The sequence below is a fragment of the Phascolarctos cinereus genome, unplaced genomic scaffold, assembly GCF_003287225.1.
Source record: "Phascolarctos cinereus isolate Bilbo 61053 unplaced genomic scaffold, phaCin_HiC Scaffold_2;HRSCAF=192, whole genome shotgun sequence".
NCBI lineage: Eukaryota > Metazoa > Chordata > Mammalia > Diprotodontia > Phascolarctidae > Phascolarctos > Phascolarctos cinereus.
Genome location: NW_027555625.1, coordinates 281,918,304 through 281,936,238, shown reverse-complemented (window position 1 = coordinate 281,936,238; position 17,935 = coordinate 281,918,304). Strand labels below are relative to the sequence as shown.

The 17,935-nt window shown below is 37.3% G+C and overlaps 1 protein-coding gene across 1 annotated transcript in view; it reads right to left on the bottom strand.

Moving 5' to 3' along the window:
• LOC110207352 (uncharacterized) overlaps positions 1–17,935 on the bottom strand; it is a 57,071-nt gene that overhangs the window by 14,439 nt on the left and 24,697 nt on the right. The window contains exons 3-4 of the mRNA XM_078149172.1: positions 12,262–12,329; positions 4,995–5,069 (exon numbers count right to left, since the gene is read on the bottom strand). Of these exons, the coding sequence (XP_078005298.1) occupies positions 4,995–5,069; positions 12,262–12,329 (143 nt within the window). The remainder of the gene's footprint in view (positions 1–4,994; positions 5,070–12,261; positions 12,330–17,935) is intronic.

The following is a 17,935-nucleotide window of genomic DNA, read 5'->3' as shown; positions in this document are numbered from 1 at the left end:
CAAAGTTCATACAAATTTAGAAATATAAGGAAAGGAACTTAAATTTTGTTGTCTTTGTATCAGCAATGCCTTGCACATATTAGGGTGCTTAAAAATGCTTCCTGAATCTGAATTTAAAGCATTAAGACTTGTTTTTAAAAAATGACAAATGGGGGCAGCTAGGTGGCACAGTAGATAGAACACCGGCGCTGAAGTCAGGAGGACCTGAGCTCAAATCTGACCTCAGACCAAACACTTGACACTTACTAGCTGTGTGACTCTGGGCAAGTCACTTAAGCCCAACTGCCTAAAAACAAACAAACAACAACAATAAAAAAATGACACATGGACTCAGAAAAAGGTTCCACAAAACCACCAAACGCTGATGCACTTACTTAGCTGATAAATAAGAACTTTATTACTGAAGGCCCTCATTACTACTTTGTAATACTTTGACCCACCTCTTGTTGACTCCTCATCCCACTGCCCCAAATGACTTTTCTTTCAGTGTTTTATTGTTTTTTAAATTTCACTGTCACTTCTCAATAACTCATCTTCTCCTCCTAGGTCTCTTTTGTAATAAATAAGTACAGAGAGGAAAAACACATATAATCCTCTACCAGCACCAGGAGGGAAGAAGCTTCACCACTAGTCCTCTAAAATTACAACAGATCATTGCACTGAGTAGAGGTTTTAAATCTTCCATTGTTGTTTTTCTTTATTTTGTTGTAGTCAATCCCAAAGTGACTACTGGGAAATTTTTTCACTTTCCTCCAGCTCTCCTTGTCTTTATTTTTTTTAATTTACTGGTACCCTTCGTTTTTATATCACCTTTCTATCCAAATATCTCTCTCCTCCCCCATCTACCCAAAGAACCAGGATTAGTGACAAATAATATAAAAGAAAGAAAAAGCAGTTTAACAAAACCAACCAAAATATTAACCAAGTCAGAAGAATATGCAAAATTCCATACCCATAATCTTCACCTCTATAAAGGGAGAGACTTTCTTATTTCTCATTTAGGAGCAAGCTTGGCTCATGATAAGTACATAGTATTTAGCTACCATTTTTTAATTTGGTCTTTCCATTTACACTGCTGCAGTCAGTGTAATATGTTGTTTTTCCTGCTTCTTCACTTTGTATCAATTCATGTCTTCCCATGTGTCTTTATACTCTTTATATTCATCATGTTTTATGGTGCAATAATAGTCTATTACATTCATGTACCACAATTTGCTTAACTATTCCTCAACCTACTTTGTTTCTAGTTCTTTGCTATTACCAAAAGTGTACTATGAATATTTTGGTGTATATGGACAAGACCATTCTTCCTACCTTTGAGGTTATAGGCATTCGATTTTAGTCTCATGGATATGTGTAACAAGCACTGACACACACATGGTGGGGAAGGGGAGAGAGAGGGAGAAGGAGGGAGAGGGAGGGGGAGAGAGAGAGAGAGAGAGAGAGAGAGAGAGAGAGAGAGAGAGAGAGAGAGAGAGAAACAGACAGAGAGAGAGAGAGAGAAACAGACAGACAGAGAGAGAGAACGAGAACACATGTAGGTGGCATGGTGGAGATAAAATGCTGGGCTAGGAGTCAGGAAGACTCATCTTTCTCAGTTCAAATCTATCCTCAGACATTTCCTAGCTGTGTGACATGGGCCACAAATACACTGTTCTTACTGTCTTTCTCATACATAATTACCCTATGAAGGAAAAAGATTCCATTTAAGGTCCCTATAAATTTGCCTTCTTTCCCAGGCAAGTCACTTAACCCTGTTTGTCTCAGTTCTTCATCTGTAAAATGAGCTGGAGAAGGAAATGGTGAACCACTCCAGTTATCTCTGCCAAGAAAACCCCAAATGGGGCCACAAAGAGTTCGACAGGACTGAAAACGTGTGCATGCGTATGTATGTATGTATGTATGTATGTATGTATGTATGTATGTATATATGTTAATTCCTACTGGATTTCTGGAATGGCTGGACCAATTCACAGCTTGACCAACAGTGAAATGATCATGCTTGTCTTTCCATAATCCCTCTAATATTTATTATTCTTATCCAACCAGCCATTCAGACCACATAACAATCAATCTTCCCTGCTGCTGCCCCACTTTGCCTTACTTGAAACGGACCTTCAGAAACTGTCTCTAATTCCTGGGATAGTTAATACATTTAGCTTTTGTCCATGTCTTACCTACTCACCACTATATGATGCTTTACTCCCCACCTAACCTGGGCCATCTTGCCCTTCCACTGTGTAAGTATTCTGTCCCTATTCTACCTAGAGCTCTGGACATGGTAATAAGGGATAGACTCACAGGTGAGCCTATGCCATCACTACTATTAACACATTACATCATTATAGATGTAATTCTATCATCTTGCTTTCTTCAGAAAGATGATACAATGTAAAGGCCAAGCTGAAAGTCACCTATGCCAGGTTACTTTGGGGACAACAGAAAAAATAACTACCACTCCCAATAATATTATTGATTCTAGAAAGGATATGTCAATCAGCTGCCCTTAAGTTCAAATGATTATCCCACTGACTCTACAAAATAAAGCTTCCTTCCCTGCCCACTCTCCTACATGTTTTATCTCCTCTGTTTGAATACAAGTTCCTTAAAGGAAGAGACTCTTGTTTTTGCATCTGCATTCCCAGCACTTAAAACTGGCACATAGTAAGCACTTAATTAATTTCTTTTCATTTTCTGCTATCTTTGCCACTTTCCTGAGTATAGGGTAAAACCTCAGAGCTGCTCTGATTTGCATTTCTATAATTATTAGTGATCTGGAACACTCTTTAATTTGCTTATTAATAGTTTGCAACTCTTATTTTGAGAACTGTTTGTTCCCCTTTCCCTTATATTCAGATGATTTTACTTCCTAGTTTACTGAGACCAAGAACCACCTAGATTTCTTCATTTCCTCTCCTATTTATTTCAAAATTTCTGTATCTTCAACCATCCTTTCTTTGAAGTAGCCAGTCTTCTCTTGCAAAGCTTCTCCCTCCATCCATACTCCTAATTCTATCCATCTCCCAAATAATAAACCTTGTTCTATAAAAATAATTCATATTTATTTACTGTTTGATATGCATGACTTTGTTGGATTATCACAATAATCCTCCAAGGCAGATGATGATGATGATAACAACAATAATAATAGCTAACATTATATAGCACCTCAAAGTCAAATTTGCAAAGAACTTTTCAAATGTTATCCTATTTGATCCTCACAACAACCCTGGGATACAGGCACTACCATTACTCCTGCACCCATTCTACAGAGGGAGAGGCTGGGGGGTGACTTGCCCAGAGTCACTTAATTAGAATGTCTGAGGCAAGCCTTCCTGACTCCCAAGTCCAATGCTCTACCTATTAGATAGGTTATATATTTTATCCTTATTTTACATATGAGGAAAGGGAGACCTAAAGACACTACAGAGACTGGAGAAGGTGTCACACTGTATGTGGCAGAATCCCACACTCAAATCCAGCCTCTGCTGCTAAACCCCCAGGTTCTTTCCATTGAACCATGATACCTCATTTGTCAGTTGTTCTTTTTCTTTTGTAAATTAAGAATCTCTCTCCCTACTTAAGGCTACTTGTCCTTCCAGCTAAATATTTTCTCAAGTTTCTCTTCTAATTACAAAAAAATCTTAAAAAAAGAAAAGAAAATCTTATCCATCTGTGCTACCATCTCACACTCCTCTCCTATATTTCCTCTGACCCTCTCGTTACTGGGACAACATCACCATTTTGCAAGATCCCATCAGCCTTAGGACATCACTTCATCACCACCCTCTGTCCTGATTGGAGAGTAGACCCACAAACTCCCAAGCCTCCATTTAAGGAGGCAGCTGAACTCAGAACACCTCCTCATTTCTCATCTGGCTGCACTGCTCAGAGATTTCTCCAACTTTTCCTCCATGCTTTCTTATCAAGTCCCTTCCCTAGCTCCTCCTGCTACTCTCCATTTTTCAGCTTTTTTTTGGGGTGGGGGGAGAATTCCCCTATTAGATTATAAGCTCCTTCAGGGCAAGGGCTGTCTTTTTTCATGTTTCTATCCTCATGGTTTAGCACAGTACCTGGCATATGCATATGCATATGCATACACACACATACACACACACACACACACACACACACACACACACACATACACACACACACACACACACACACAGTACTTAATAAATGTTTACTAACAGCACCCTTCATCAAACTTCTAAACTAATGCTTCTCTTTCCTTTCTCATCATTTACCTAAAAAAGGTGCTTTTCTGCAGTATTCGATACAACTTACCACTCCCCAGTTTTGAAATTTCCTAAGGTTCTGTTCTCTTTCCTCTTTTCTCCTTCTGTCCCCGGTCCTCTTTTCTCCTTCTGTTCCATGGTGATTTTATAAAATTCCACAGCTTCAACCTCTAAGACGCTGATTTCCAAATCTACTTCTCCTCATACTTTAGTTCTACATTTCTAACTCCTTGATGAGTACATTTACACAGCTATTCCCACTGACACTTTATCAATCTCATCATCTCTCACAAACTATCTATTCATTCAAATGAAACCTGCTCTATGCAAGGTACTATACGAATCCTAAGTTCCTTGCTTTTATACTGGCACCAACATTCTTCCAGACACACTGGAAACTTCACAGTTGCCTCTAACTCTGCCTATTAATACAGATTAAAATTTAGACACAGGTTATAAATGTCTGTTCAAATCTTCCACTTCATTTATTCCAAAAGTTATGTTTTAGTTATTGCAGGCCAAAAGACAAAGTGCTTCACTGAAGTAAAATTAAATCAGGATACCACCATTTGAAACTTTCTCCTTTTGCTACCATTAGCATTCAGTTCTTGATATGATGAATTTAACCCAAGCTATTTACCAAATAGGCAGCTACTGCTATCATTAATTACAACCAAAACAGAGTAGACATTAAGACATATAAGTAATTTCTAAAACCTTGAGCAAATTCAGTCATTTTGGTAAAAACTTTACCTTTTAGTGTCTTCACTTTCCTTTATGTGACCATCTCCAGGAGAAATGATCAGATGAGGTTTATAAGGATTTATGCTAAAAATATACAAATATAATAAATGCAAAGTTACACACAGAAAGGCATTTTACCCAAACATATTGGTTTTCACCATCTCTAATACATACAATGAAATCACAGATCCAAAGCTACAAGTTGAATTTTCCAAAAATAGTTATCTCTGAAGATTAAAATAAAAATTACTCAAGTTCTTTTTACATTCCTTTTTATTTTAGTTCTACTATATTTATACAAGTGTTCTAGTGAATTTATCATAAGCAAGAATATGTATCAGCTAAATTTCATGAATCTTTGCAACTCACCAAAAAGCTGCTTTGAGAAATCAACACTAGAAATTCCAGACTAATCTGATTTCCCTCAAACTAACTACCCTAAAAATAATCAAGTACGATATTGGTAATAAGATGTCCCTTCCCCCAAAAAAATCTGGCTAATATTTTCTACTAGGTGCACCAGAAATTAACACTATTTTATTTACTTGGAAAAGGTATCTGACATTGGCTATGAGAATTGTGAAAGGTAGATATTCAAGAATTAAAAGCCTATTAATGCTAAGTACTGTTTATGTCTTGGTACAGACCAGGGGACTTGAGTACCAGTTTTTAAAAGAAAGTTTAAATTTTAATACACCACATATATTCTTTGTGCTATATTGCTATGAAGGTATCCAAGTCTACCAAAAATTCCAAAATCTTAAAGAACGACTCACTAACATTAAAGTTAAAACTTTAGCTTGGTATTCAAGGTCCTCCCAATGTATCCCCATCTTCTAGATTAGTAGTGTCAAACTCAAACTGAAACAGATCCCTGTCTCCAGTATACTGACTTAGAAAACCACAAATTAACGTTATCTATATTGTACTATACTTTTATTTTATTCTGTTAAACATTTCCTAATTACATTTTAATCTGGTTGAGGCCTCCAGCTCACAATGAGTCACACCTTTTGCTCTAAGTGGTCTATAAACTTTTTTTCATTAACAAAAGAAGTATCAGCATGAATCCCAATGTGTATATTACTTCTTTATAAATTATATACATGTACTAACATTATTTACATTATAAAATGTAAAAAATAGAAATTTAAAGTGGACAAAATAATATTTGATGCTAGAATCAATTAAAAAAAACCACTGGAGTTGAATTGAAGGCTGACTTGGTCAGATCTGCACTTCAGAAAATGACCTCCTTTTTTCTTCTACGGAATTTCTTTTAAAATCCAATTCAAATGCCACCTCCTCCAACTCAAATTCAAACTTTATTAAGCATCTCCGACATTCAACACTGCATTGGGGTTCTATTCAGTCAGTTAATAACCTTCATCTATCTAAGTCTCATACAGTACTTTGCAATTTTTCTGATGTACCTAAGTTCACTGGAACTCCCACTGATCATACAGTCTATATTTTGAAAGTTAAGTCTTAAGGAGGTACCAGAAGCTCAAAGAGATTAGCTGCCTTGACCATATCTGGTCTTCCAAATCTGGCACTCTATCCACTATACAAGATTGTATTTCTTTCTATTTACTTATTATGCATTATTTGTATTAGTTTACTGTGTACAACACATTCCACCTAATAAAGCATAATCTCTGGAGGTCTAGTAGCTCCAGACCTAGCACAATGGTCAATGGCTTCCTAACTGGCTCCATGCCTTCAGTCCCTCCCCTCTCTGATCCATCCTCCACAGAGATATCAAAGTGACACTTCTAAAGCACAGGTCTCTCACTCTCTTGCTCCCCAAACTCAGGTGACTGTCTATTGCTTATAGGACAAAATACAATATACAAATCCCTCATCTTGATTTCTTTTTAAATCTATTTGGCCCCTGCCTTACTATTCCAAGCTTACTACATCTTTCTCCCCTCCGAAAGCACTCCAAATTAGCCTACTTGCTGTAACCCTGTCTAGGACATTGTCTCTACTCTTCAGGCCTTTGCACAAACTGTCCTCTATGCCTGGAATGGACTCCCTTCTTATATCCACTTTAACTTCCTACAAAGCTCAGCTCCAGGGCCACTCCAGGCCCATGAGGCTTTTTCTGACAGTCTCAGCTGGCAATGCTTTCCCCCAACCTACTAATCAGTAGTTGTTTTATACACATTTTCTGTTTACTTATATGTGGGCATGTTGCTTTCCCTAACAAACTGAAAGCTCACTGAGGGAGGGTCTACTTTTGTGTTTGTATACCCAGCACCCAGCACAAAGCTGTTCCCTGAGGATACCCACCTCCTGACAGAGAGTTGACAGACACAAGATGCAGAAAGAGATGTGTACATTTGGGGACATGGCAGTTGTGCAGATTCACTTTTTTCAACTATGTGTATTTGCTACACGGGTTTTTTTTTTCTTTCCTTTCTCTCAATTTTAAATGGGGGTGAAGTAGGGTAGGGGTAGCAATAGTAATGCTCAAAAAAGGAGGGCCACTGAAACATTTCTTTAAACAAACAGAAACGCACATAAAGAAGTTCAGAAGGAAAGACAAACAAGCAGGACAGTTTTGAAAGTAATGTGTAAAATTCATATATATTTTTAAAGTAAGCAGTATGAAATGGAGATTCAGTTTCATGTAGAATCCTTTTTTGTGTTCTGCTGCATGTATGGCAATGCTCTTTTCTACCATTTAAAATTCACAATTTAAAAATTTTTTCAAAGTACCTATTTAATAAATATTTGTGGATCTTAATGTTTGGTATACAGTACATTTGATTTTGTTGGACTGAATTCAACTTCAATTAACTAGACAACCAACAGCTTAAACTGAACAAAGAAACAAGTGAAACTAAGAAAATGCCTACTTCAAACTGTTATCTGAATGGAAAAAGGACAAAATGAGAATTCCTATCAGCAATTTGGACCGACAAGGTTAAAGAGTATCTGGGAAACATATTCTTCTACAAAAAAGATAACCACAGATGCTTGATTCAGCCCTTCTCTTGATTACAGCAGCCAAGTCTGAAGACCAAGAGAAGGCATTAGCAGATGGTTCGAGGTGCATAAGTCAAAAGGAAGCTGCATTTGCCTTACAGAGCTTCCTAGCAAATAAGCCTGACTGATGCCAAGAAAGCCAGCCGGCTCCAAGGAGAAAAACAGCAGGATATCTGGAACCCAACAGTCCAGCAAAAGAAAGGAAACCTCAAGATACAACTACCTGGCAAAGAAATAGAATATCTAGTGTCACCCACAAACATAATGCTTTACCTCAAACACCTCCTAACTGGAGGGGACATTTTTTTGGCCTGCCCAAGCCATTTACTTTAAGCAATGATAGAGCTATAAACTCATGTAATGGAAAACCTGCTAAGAACTAGTTATATCCAATGGTTACTCTGACTAAGCCACTGAAGAAAAACAACTCACTAATGCACAAATGGACTCCTTCTGGGCTCTTAGCACACCTTAACCAGCTGGACGACAGACAGAACAGGTCAAAAGGAAGTATGCCCCATTCAAGGTCAAGGGCTCTGAAAAGCAGTCAGTAGACAACTACCTAGGATTCTGGAAAAAATACAAAGAAGTTTTACTCTACAACATCAATTTGCAGGTGTGAAATTGATTTAAGCCTAAGAACTGATTCATTAATTACAGTAAACCAAAGTTTATATTGCAGAATGAACCAATTAATAAACTGTTCCGGCAACCCTAAAAATGAAGCCAAGCTATTGATTTCTCTTTAAATCTGTTAAAAGGTATAAGAGGTTATTTAATATTAAAATCTACTTGCTTAAGTGACTGTCTAGAAAGGATTTTGGTTTCCTATTTGTCTTTATCTAACCATTGTAATTTCAAGTAAAAATTTATGAAAAGATCTACCAAAATACCATTCCCACAATTATAATTATAGACAAGTTTCTAAAAAGATCTGTCACCCAAAAGAGTTTAGCAACACTGAGAAAATATTTTAACATTTTTAATGTTACATCTCAATTATCCCCAACTTATTAAATAGTCTATTAAATCCTCATCATGTGACCCACTGGGGAGAAATTTTAAAACTAAAAAGATTTTTTAGAAATCCACTCTTAAAACTGCCATCATTGTTTCCGGTCTTACTGAAAACAATTTCAATTTTAATACTTCTCTACAGAAACTTGAATTAGCTGACAAAAACTGGAAAGAACAGTTTGTTGTATTGTCCAAATCTAGTAAAATGCTAAAGTTACTCAATGAAAAGTTACTCAAATGACAAATTTTAAATGGCTCATCTCAAAATAATCCAAAGTATCAGGAACGCAAATAACAGAACCAAGTGTTTAACTTTCAAATGCTCTTTGAAAAATAGACCAATTTATTATCCACCACAGCAGCCTAAATATAAAGTTTTAGTTGGACTGGGCCTTAATGATACTTTTTACATAGATAAAGAAACTGAGGCTAGAGAGATAATGGGATCATAGAATTTCAAAGTTAATGATCAAATATGTAGTTCAATAGTCTACCTTTTACAGATGAGGAAACTGAGGCCAAGAGAAAGTCAGTAACTCTCCCAAGGTCCCACAGGTAATAAGCAGCAGAGCCAGGTTTTAAGCCAAAGGCTACTGACTTAGATGCAGACCCCTTTCCACTATACTGCTATCCTAGGTCACAGCTAATAGAAGAACCAGAGATAGAGTCTCTTCACATATCCCTTGACTTGGCAATTTTTCAATAATTCTCTGTATTTAGGTTCATTCATGACTGTGGAATCCTGTGTGTTCCCTACCTCACAGGATTGCCATAAAGATTAGGTTCAAAGGGGATTTCAAGATTTAAATAACAGAACAAGTAGCATGTAAATAATGGCTAACATTTATATAGCACTTTAAGGTTTGGCAAAATGCATTCCATGTTATCCATATTCTCATGACCACCCTGGAAATAAGGGCTATTATTTTCCCAATTTTACAAATGAGAAAAGGGGGGGGGGAGTAAGTAACACCATCTGAGGCAGAATTCCAATGCCGAACTTCCTGATTCCAAGTTCAGGACTGCTTCGACACCTTTTTGCCTAAACAGCAATCACTGACATGCCTATTTGTCTAAAGACGGCCTATCAAAATTTTTCCTTTCAAAACAGCACACAAAATATACTCAAAATTTACAAGCCAAATCAAAATAAAAATTAAGGGAAACTGTACCAATTCTGCACTAGATGGAAACTAATGAGAACTCTAAACACAAAGAACAATGCTGGAAACTTCTGCAAGGAATAAGAAATATGAAATCCGTAGAAGCAGCAAAAAACCAAAGTGGTAAAAATAACTTCTTTAAAGAGTTACAGAAAATTCAAGTGACAATCATCACTGTCTCTGAAGAATGATAAAAAGCAATGATACTAAAATGTAATGAGACAGTGATATTTTTCTATACCAAACAAGGACCACACAAGTGCCACCTTTGCATATGCAGGCTACTCTCAATCTTTTAAGGTTCCAGACTGTTAGCTCAAAGTCCAAAGAGTATTAATGAAAAGCTTCAGCTAAATAAGAAGACTGAAATTTTTTTTTATCTGAGAACCAGATTCTTTGAATCACATATTGGAATGACAGCTGTATGGTCATACTCCATTTACTGAGGTTACCTCAGTATTAACAGAAACAGACTTTAAAAAAAAAACAAATTCCATAATGTTTAAGTTATACAAATGAAGAAAAAAATTTGATAAAAATTTCCCCTAGATGGCTCTTATCAGACATGTTTAGAAGATTTATGAAACTAAAGAAGATGCTTGATTTCACACCTATCATTTTTCAGATACAGGTTCTAGAATTCAGGGACTTATTGTTCACTAGTGTTTTGAACCCACCCTTTTCTTCTTTGACAAAGCATCCTAAACTACACAGACCATGACAGCAGGTGCTACTTCTAAATACCATAAGCTCTCAGCTACTATTAGGTAACCTATCATTCTATTTTGAGAAAACGTAATAATACTAACCATAGTCACTTAGTCCGAACGTCTCATTTTATTTTATACATAAGGGTACTAAGGTCCAGAAAGGGTAAGTACCTTGCCCAAGGTCACATAGCTGGTTAACAACTGCACTACTAGAACCTAGATCTTCTGGTGACATTGCAGAAGCTGAGGTTTACAGGTATGGGCACAACACTTGGTTCTACAAAGCAAAGCAAACAAAGCATGAGCTAGGGCAGGTCTTCTCAAGAAGGAAAGGTTAAGAGAACCCAGAGGACCAGCCTTGATGACCAGATTAGCCTCCAGGCCAATGGATGAATTTTTCAGCTAAGGTAACTCACCAAACTGATCTAAGGTATAGAGGAGTTGTGATCTGCAAATCTGTGGAGGGAGTATCTACAGCAAGGAAATCCCACTTTAATTAAGTACAATCACAGGAATATAAAACAGCATCTAATTTTAAAGTAATCTTTATTTTAATTTACACTCATGGTTGACTGACCATTAGGAAATCAATTTACTTCATTAAAATGACAAAGATTACAAATAATAACCTAAATTTTGACTGGTATTTAAAATAAATACTATTTTAAGAAATGGTATGGAGTCTTTGGCTTTTTAAGTTATATTACTGCGGTTTCGCGCCAATCTGCTATACTATCATAGCCAGAATCACGAAAAACCCAAAGCACAATCAGTCATTCTGAAAAATTTAAATAAGAACTATTTAATAAAAGTGAAATCCATCAAAATTTTCTAGAATAGATGCATCTGTTGAAAGGATTTAACAAATATGATTCATATACAGAAGACAGTTCGTTTATCCAACACCATAAAGGGACAAAGTATTCCATCTTAACTGAATTTTCAATATAACTGAAGTTGCAATCTGCTTTGTTGGAAGATAAATCAACAGATCTTTCAAAGTATGAATAATCTACAGGGGGCTTGGAAACTAGATAAGTAAACGTGTAAGAACTGTCTCTAAAAATAGGTTCTATGGGGTTCTAGGAGAAAAATGTCTGTTTCAGTGAATGGAATTTGTGACATCTATGGTGATCAGGCTCTGGAGAGCTGAGGTTGCCAAATGTGACTATTTGAAATGAAACACTGGCATATTCAAAGACTTTTATACACTCACATAAGCACTAAGTCTTTCCTTTCAATGACAACTTTTTCTAAGAGAAAGCCTTCACAACTAAATATTAGTGAACAGCTCTAGATAACAATATAGACAATTTCATCTAACTTGACTAACCTGCTGAAACTCTAATGAAATACAGCTAGCACAAATATTTATGGGGTATTTTACCTCACCTTTTATCTGCAGCACATCTTTGAGTTTGTCCTCTGTTAACCTTGACCCACGAAGACATTTTTAAATCCTACAACAATTAATTCAGGTTATTTGCCTTCAGGATCAAAATGATTAAATATTTTCATACCACCATTTGAAAAGAGAAAATTTCCCCAACAAAGCTAGGTTTCCTAGTCAGTCAATTTTTAATTAAGCACTGTAACAGGGAAACAGTCAAATTAAAATCCACAGATTATACAAAAACTCCATTTATAAGCTATAAGGTAAATGAAGTAATTTTAAATAGGAGGATATGAGCTTTGAAAGAACTGAGGTGCATATGAATGAATAAGCATTTATTAAGCACCTACTAAGTGCTAAGCACTGGGGATACAAATGCAAAGACAGCTCTGGACCTCAAGGAGCTTACAATTTTTTTTGTTGTTTTGTTTTGGTTTTTTTAATTTTATTTTTATTTTATTTGTTGAAAATAAGTATTTTCACATGCAAGGCAAAACAGAAAAGGAGAACAAATCTCTATTACGTCCAGTTTACTTTTCTTTTTAAGCATAGAAATTCAACATGTAACTTTCAAAGCTGTCCAGCCTGTCAGTGTTTCCATGTGGATTACCTTAGGTAAAGGAACTTCTATTCTTTTAAGAGAGAATACACACAGGTTGGCCAAGAAGGAGCACTTTGATCCTGAAAGTTATGGGTGAACTAAGCCACAGAGGAGTCGATGGACATATACCCAATGGCAAAGTGGATTTGATCATAAGGAGAGAAAGATAGCAGTACACACTGGTACTTGGTATAAGTATGGAGAGGCAGTGGGACACAGTAGATAGAGAATTAGCATCTTTGATCCATACTGGTTTTATGACCCTGGTGAATCACTTAATCTCTCAGGGCTGTAGGTAGCTCTCTAGACTTTGAGTTGCAGAGAAGTTGCCCAGCTGTGATGGCAGAAGGAGCTTTCTCACTCAGGAATTGGCTAGACCAATGAAATCATAAGTCCATCCCTATTCCCAGTCCAATCTATCCCCTAGTATAACACTACTGACTGTTTTTCGTTTTTCTTTTTTTGTCTCCATACCCAGTGCTTTGAACATTGTAGGTTCTTAGTAAATATTTGTTGAATTAAACTAAATTGAAATGGGGCCCATTACAGGGTTTTTGGATGTCTTTGAAAGGAACACTGACCTTCAATAGACAGACTGGGCTAGTACACCTTGATGCTTCCTAACATTTCCCTTTCACTGATATTTTAATTTTATTATTTCAGCAAAAATCAACCTAGCTCAAACCTTTTATACCTTTTATTCCTGAAGATGCTGCTGCTGGATTTCTCTCCTCCCTTTTGGTAAGAAAGCAGGCAGAAGTCTCCCTCCACCCTTGTCTTTCAAGCAAAGCCTAGGGTGCGACAAGAGGTGTTAAAAAGACGGTCCAGTGGAGTCTTCAAAGATCCAAGGTAGATTTGTTTACATCTCTGGGTTAACTGTTCAATATCCTCCAGCTACAGGAAACAAAGCAGGATCACACTGACTGCTCCTATAGTGTTCCCCTTTATGCACTCCTGGCCAGCCCCAAGCTTCTCCAATCACCAAGAGAGTAGAGCCACTACACCAATTTCTCCCCTTCTTTACTACTATAAGACTGATCTCCATTTTATGACATTCCTTCCTGAGCACATCCTAGTTTCAGGCCATGGTGTAATATTTTTCAAAATGCACTGCCCAACCCCCCTCCCCAATTCAGAATATAAGCCCAGCATAACCCACTCCATAAAGCTTTCCTTGACACAGTCTTGTAAACTTGGCTGCACAAGGATTATTACCTCTATTGACAGGTGAGGACATTAAGACTAAGGGAAATAAATTAGGTGATAGTCCCAGTCACTTAACAAATAGCCAACAGAACAAGAACTAGAGTTTTTGAAAAACCTGAGAAACAAGTTTTCTGAATCTAATGAAAGGAACACTAGATTCAGAGTCAAAGGACCTGGATTCAAATCCAGGACCTTCTATTTGCTACGTATGTGACCCTGGGAAAGTCATAATCTCTTTTTGTTAAGTTTCTTTATCTATAAAATGAATGGATCCCAAACTACTTTTGAATGTTAGGATTCCTCCCTTCCCCTCCCCCCTCTTTGACATGAGATCTCCCTATCCCATCCAGGCTGGAAATGCAGCAGCCATTCACCAGTACTGACAGGAACAGAAGTTTTGAACTGTTTTGTTTCCAATATGGCCTAGTTCATCCCTACACAGGCAACCTGGTGGCCTCCTCCCTACTGGGGGTTTACTAAGGATTTAATACAGACACTGAATGAGCTTGAGCCCACTGCAGCTCAGAACTCCTGATCTCAAAAGACCCACCAGCCTGAACCTAACTGGTAGCAGGGATTAGAGGCATGTGCTTTGAACTCTTTTTTAATAAGAAATTTCCTGGACCTGACATGGCAATAGTTGTACTATTAATATTACATGACTGAAAAAATACATAATGAATACAATACTTTTAAGTTAATTTATATATTAATAAAATTTAAATAGTAATGTATATATTGTAAGACATTTATACCAACTGTAGAAGCTATGTTTACTTACTTATGAATTTACATTTGGATTCAAAATAGGGAAAAGGGCTTAACCCCCAAACTGAGAACCTCTAGATTAGATGACCTTTGAGGTCCACATTAGCTTTAAATTCTGTGACTTTATTCCTTCCACTACACTTGTGCCTCCCAAGGTGAATCTAAAACAGGACAGACCAATCTCCTAAGGCCTCTAGCTTCTATTGCAGGCCAAAATCAAGTCAGTCAGTCAATCAACAAGACATTTATTAAGTGCCTACTATGTGCTAAGTCTAGAGAAGTCCAAGAGCTTTTCCAGTCTCTACAGACAGAAAGGAGATGATAGCAATCCAAGTTAAGCACTTGTCAGCACCTCTCAAAGAGACCAGATGTCACAAAGAGGCAAGAAGGGAGAGGAAGAGAATGTGGAAAAGGAGAAAAGAATAGGAGAAAATGAAAGGAAAGGTTAATACGGAAATAATTATTTTAATTCAGTGAACCACGCAATTAATACAAACTAGAAACACTACAAAGCTTCTTCAATGAAATACATAATTGTTTGAAAAGAGTCAGCCTAGCCAACCACCAAAGAAAAATGAAGTAAATGTTGAACACATTTCCCAAAAAATTACATGTGTACACAGGCAAACAGATAGAAAGATACTGGACAAATGCTACAGATGGACAATAAATTGGAGTCAGGCAGCGTGAAAAGAGCACTTGGCTCTGAAGTTAAGAGGACCTTGGTTCAAATTTCAAATCTGACACTGTGTGACCATAAGCAAGTTACAATCTCTTGCTGGGGCCTATTTTTTTCATCCATAAAATGAGGGGGTTCGATACAAGAGCTTCTGAGGCCCCTGTCAGCTCTCGATCTGATACTCCCTCCTCTCCAGACAGCTCCACAGCCCCTTTGAAGACAAGCTACTAGAGCCAGGAGAGTTCAACCCTAAAAAAGCCATCTACAATTGGTACTTTCACTTCCTCTACTCTCACTTTCTAAAACCTCTGAAATCTGGCTTCTAATCTCATCATTCAACTGAAACTAATCCTCCAAACTTGCCCTTCCTCTTATTTGATCTCCATTCTCAACCTTCTTATCCTCTCTGCAGCATTTGATGGTGACCACCTTACCCTATATCAGGGGTCCTATGAATTTTCTGTTAATTTTGTTAACTGTATTTAAATATAATTGGCTTCTTTTGTAATACTATCTATTCTTTAAGCATTTAAAAACATTATTTTGAGAAGGGATATAGATTTCATCAGACTGCCAAAAGATTCCACAACATAAAAAAGTTAAAGAGCCCTTCCTAGATGGATGCTCTTTCCTCTGTAGGTTTTTTTGTGACTAGAGAGGATGGTTCTCTTCCTACTGTCTGACCTCTACTTCTTTAACTGGATCTTGATCCAAGTTATACCCACTAATTGTAGGTGTCTTCAAAACATTGTCCTCTCTTCTTTCTTTCTAAACTCTCTCACTTGATCTTATTGGTTTCTACGAGTTTAATAATAACTACCTTTCTGCACATGATTCTGAGATGCAGATATCCATCTCTAGTTTCTCTCTCCTAAACTTCGGTTTTGCAACACCCGCTGCCTCTTGGACACCTCAAACTGAATGTTCCATGGGCATCTCAAACTCCACACATCCAAAATAAGACTTATCATCTCCCTCCTCCTACCTTCCCCTCTTCTGAACTTCTCTACCATGTGAAGAACGCCATCATCTTTCCAGTCACCCAGGTTTAAAATCTCATTGTCATCCCTGATACCTCTCTATGACTTATCTCATATATATAATTAGTTACCAAATCTTTTAATTTCTTTCTTTAAAACTTCTCCTTCATATGAGTTTTCTTTCAAATCACATAACTACTATTTTAGTTCAGGTCCAAATCACCTCTCACTTGGATTACTGCAATAGCCTTCTAATTGGTCTTCCCACTTCACACATCTCTCCCCACTCCACTGAGCTGCCCTAGTGATGTTACTGTGACTATGTCAACCTCTTACTCAATAACATCCAGTGGCCTTCTATTACCTCCAGGAACAAATATAAAGCACTTTCACAATTAAATCTCTTTACAACTGAGCCCCTTCCTATCTTTCCAATGTTCTTCATTCTCCTTCTTCCAAGCACTCTATGATTCAGCCATACTGGTCTACTTGCTATTCCTCCATCTTCCATCCCCATGCCTTTGCACTGGCTGTTTTCAATGACTGGCATACTTTCTCTCCCAAGCCTGGATTCTTAAAATCTTTGGCTTTCTTTAAGACTCAGCTCAAGTGCTCCCAGACACCCAAGATGCTTGTGCCATTTCCTCAAGTTAGCTTCCTTAAGGGCAGGAACTTTTGCTTTTTCTGTGAATCTTCTTAGTAGGCCTGACATAAACCCTTAATACCTGTTGAGTGATTCATCACTGAATTTTATCTTCCTTCCATTCCCCAGCTCCTCTCACTTCTGCTTTCCCCTCCCCTTCTTGATTTGTTGACTGTCTCTACCACCCCTCTGCTTCAGAAAAGCCCCGAGACTGGCTTACCTTCCCTCCTTACTCTCCAACTCTGTCCTCCACAACTTCTCAACTGTTACTAGTACACACTTTCCTCTCCCTCATCCCCTCCAGTTCTGAAATCATTATCAATTCAACATAAGCAAAATGCTTCTCATATGCCTCTACTCCCCCAATAATCATCTCCACCCATTAGAATGTAAATTCCCCTAAGTCAGAGGCTGTCTTTGCTTTTCACTGCTTTCCCCAGTTTTGGCATAGAGCTTGGCACTTAATAGTACTTAGCACAGAGCCTGACATGTACCAGCCAGCTCTTAATCAGTCTTTTCCATTCATTCTACTGAATGGTTTAGATCAAATGGAGCAGATATGAATTTGGGAAAATGAACAATTCTTTAAACATCAGGACTCCAAGTTGGTCTCTGCTTCAAAAACCATCCATCTTCTTAACAGTAAAGTTTTCTTAGTGCTATTATATCTGGGATTCATGGAACATCACAATTTCATAAGAATCACAAATGTGGCAAAGAGTCATGTAATGACAGTCTGGTGCAAGTGGTGTTATAGCGAGTTATTAAAGACTTACTTTGGGGAAGTAATATAAAA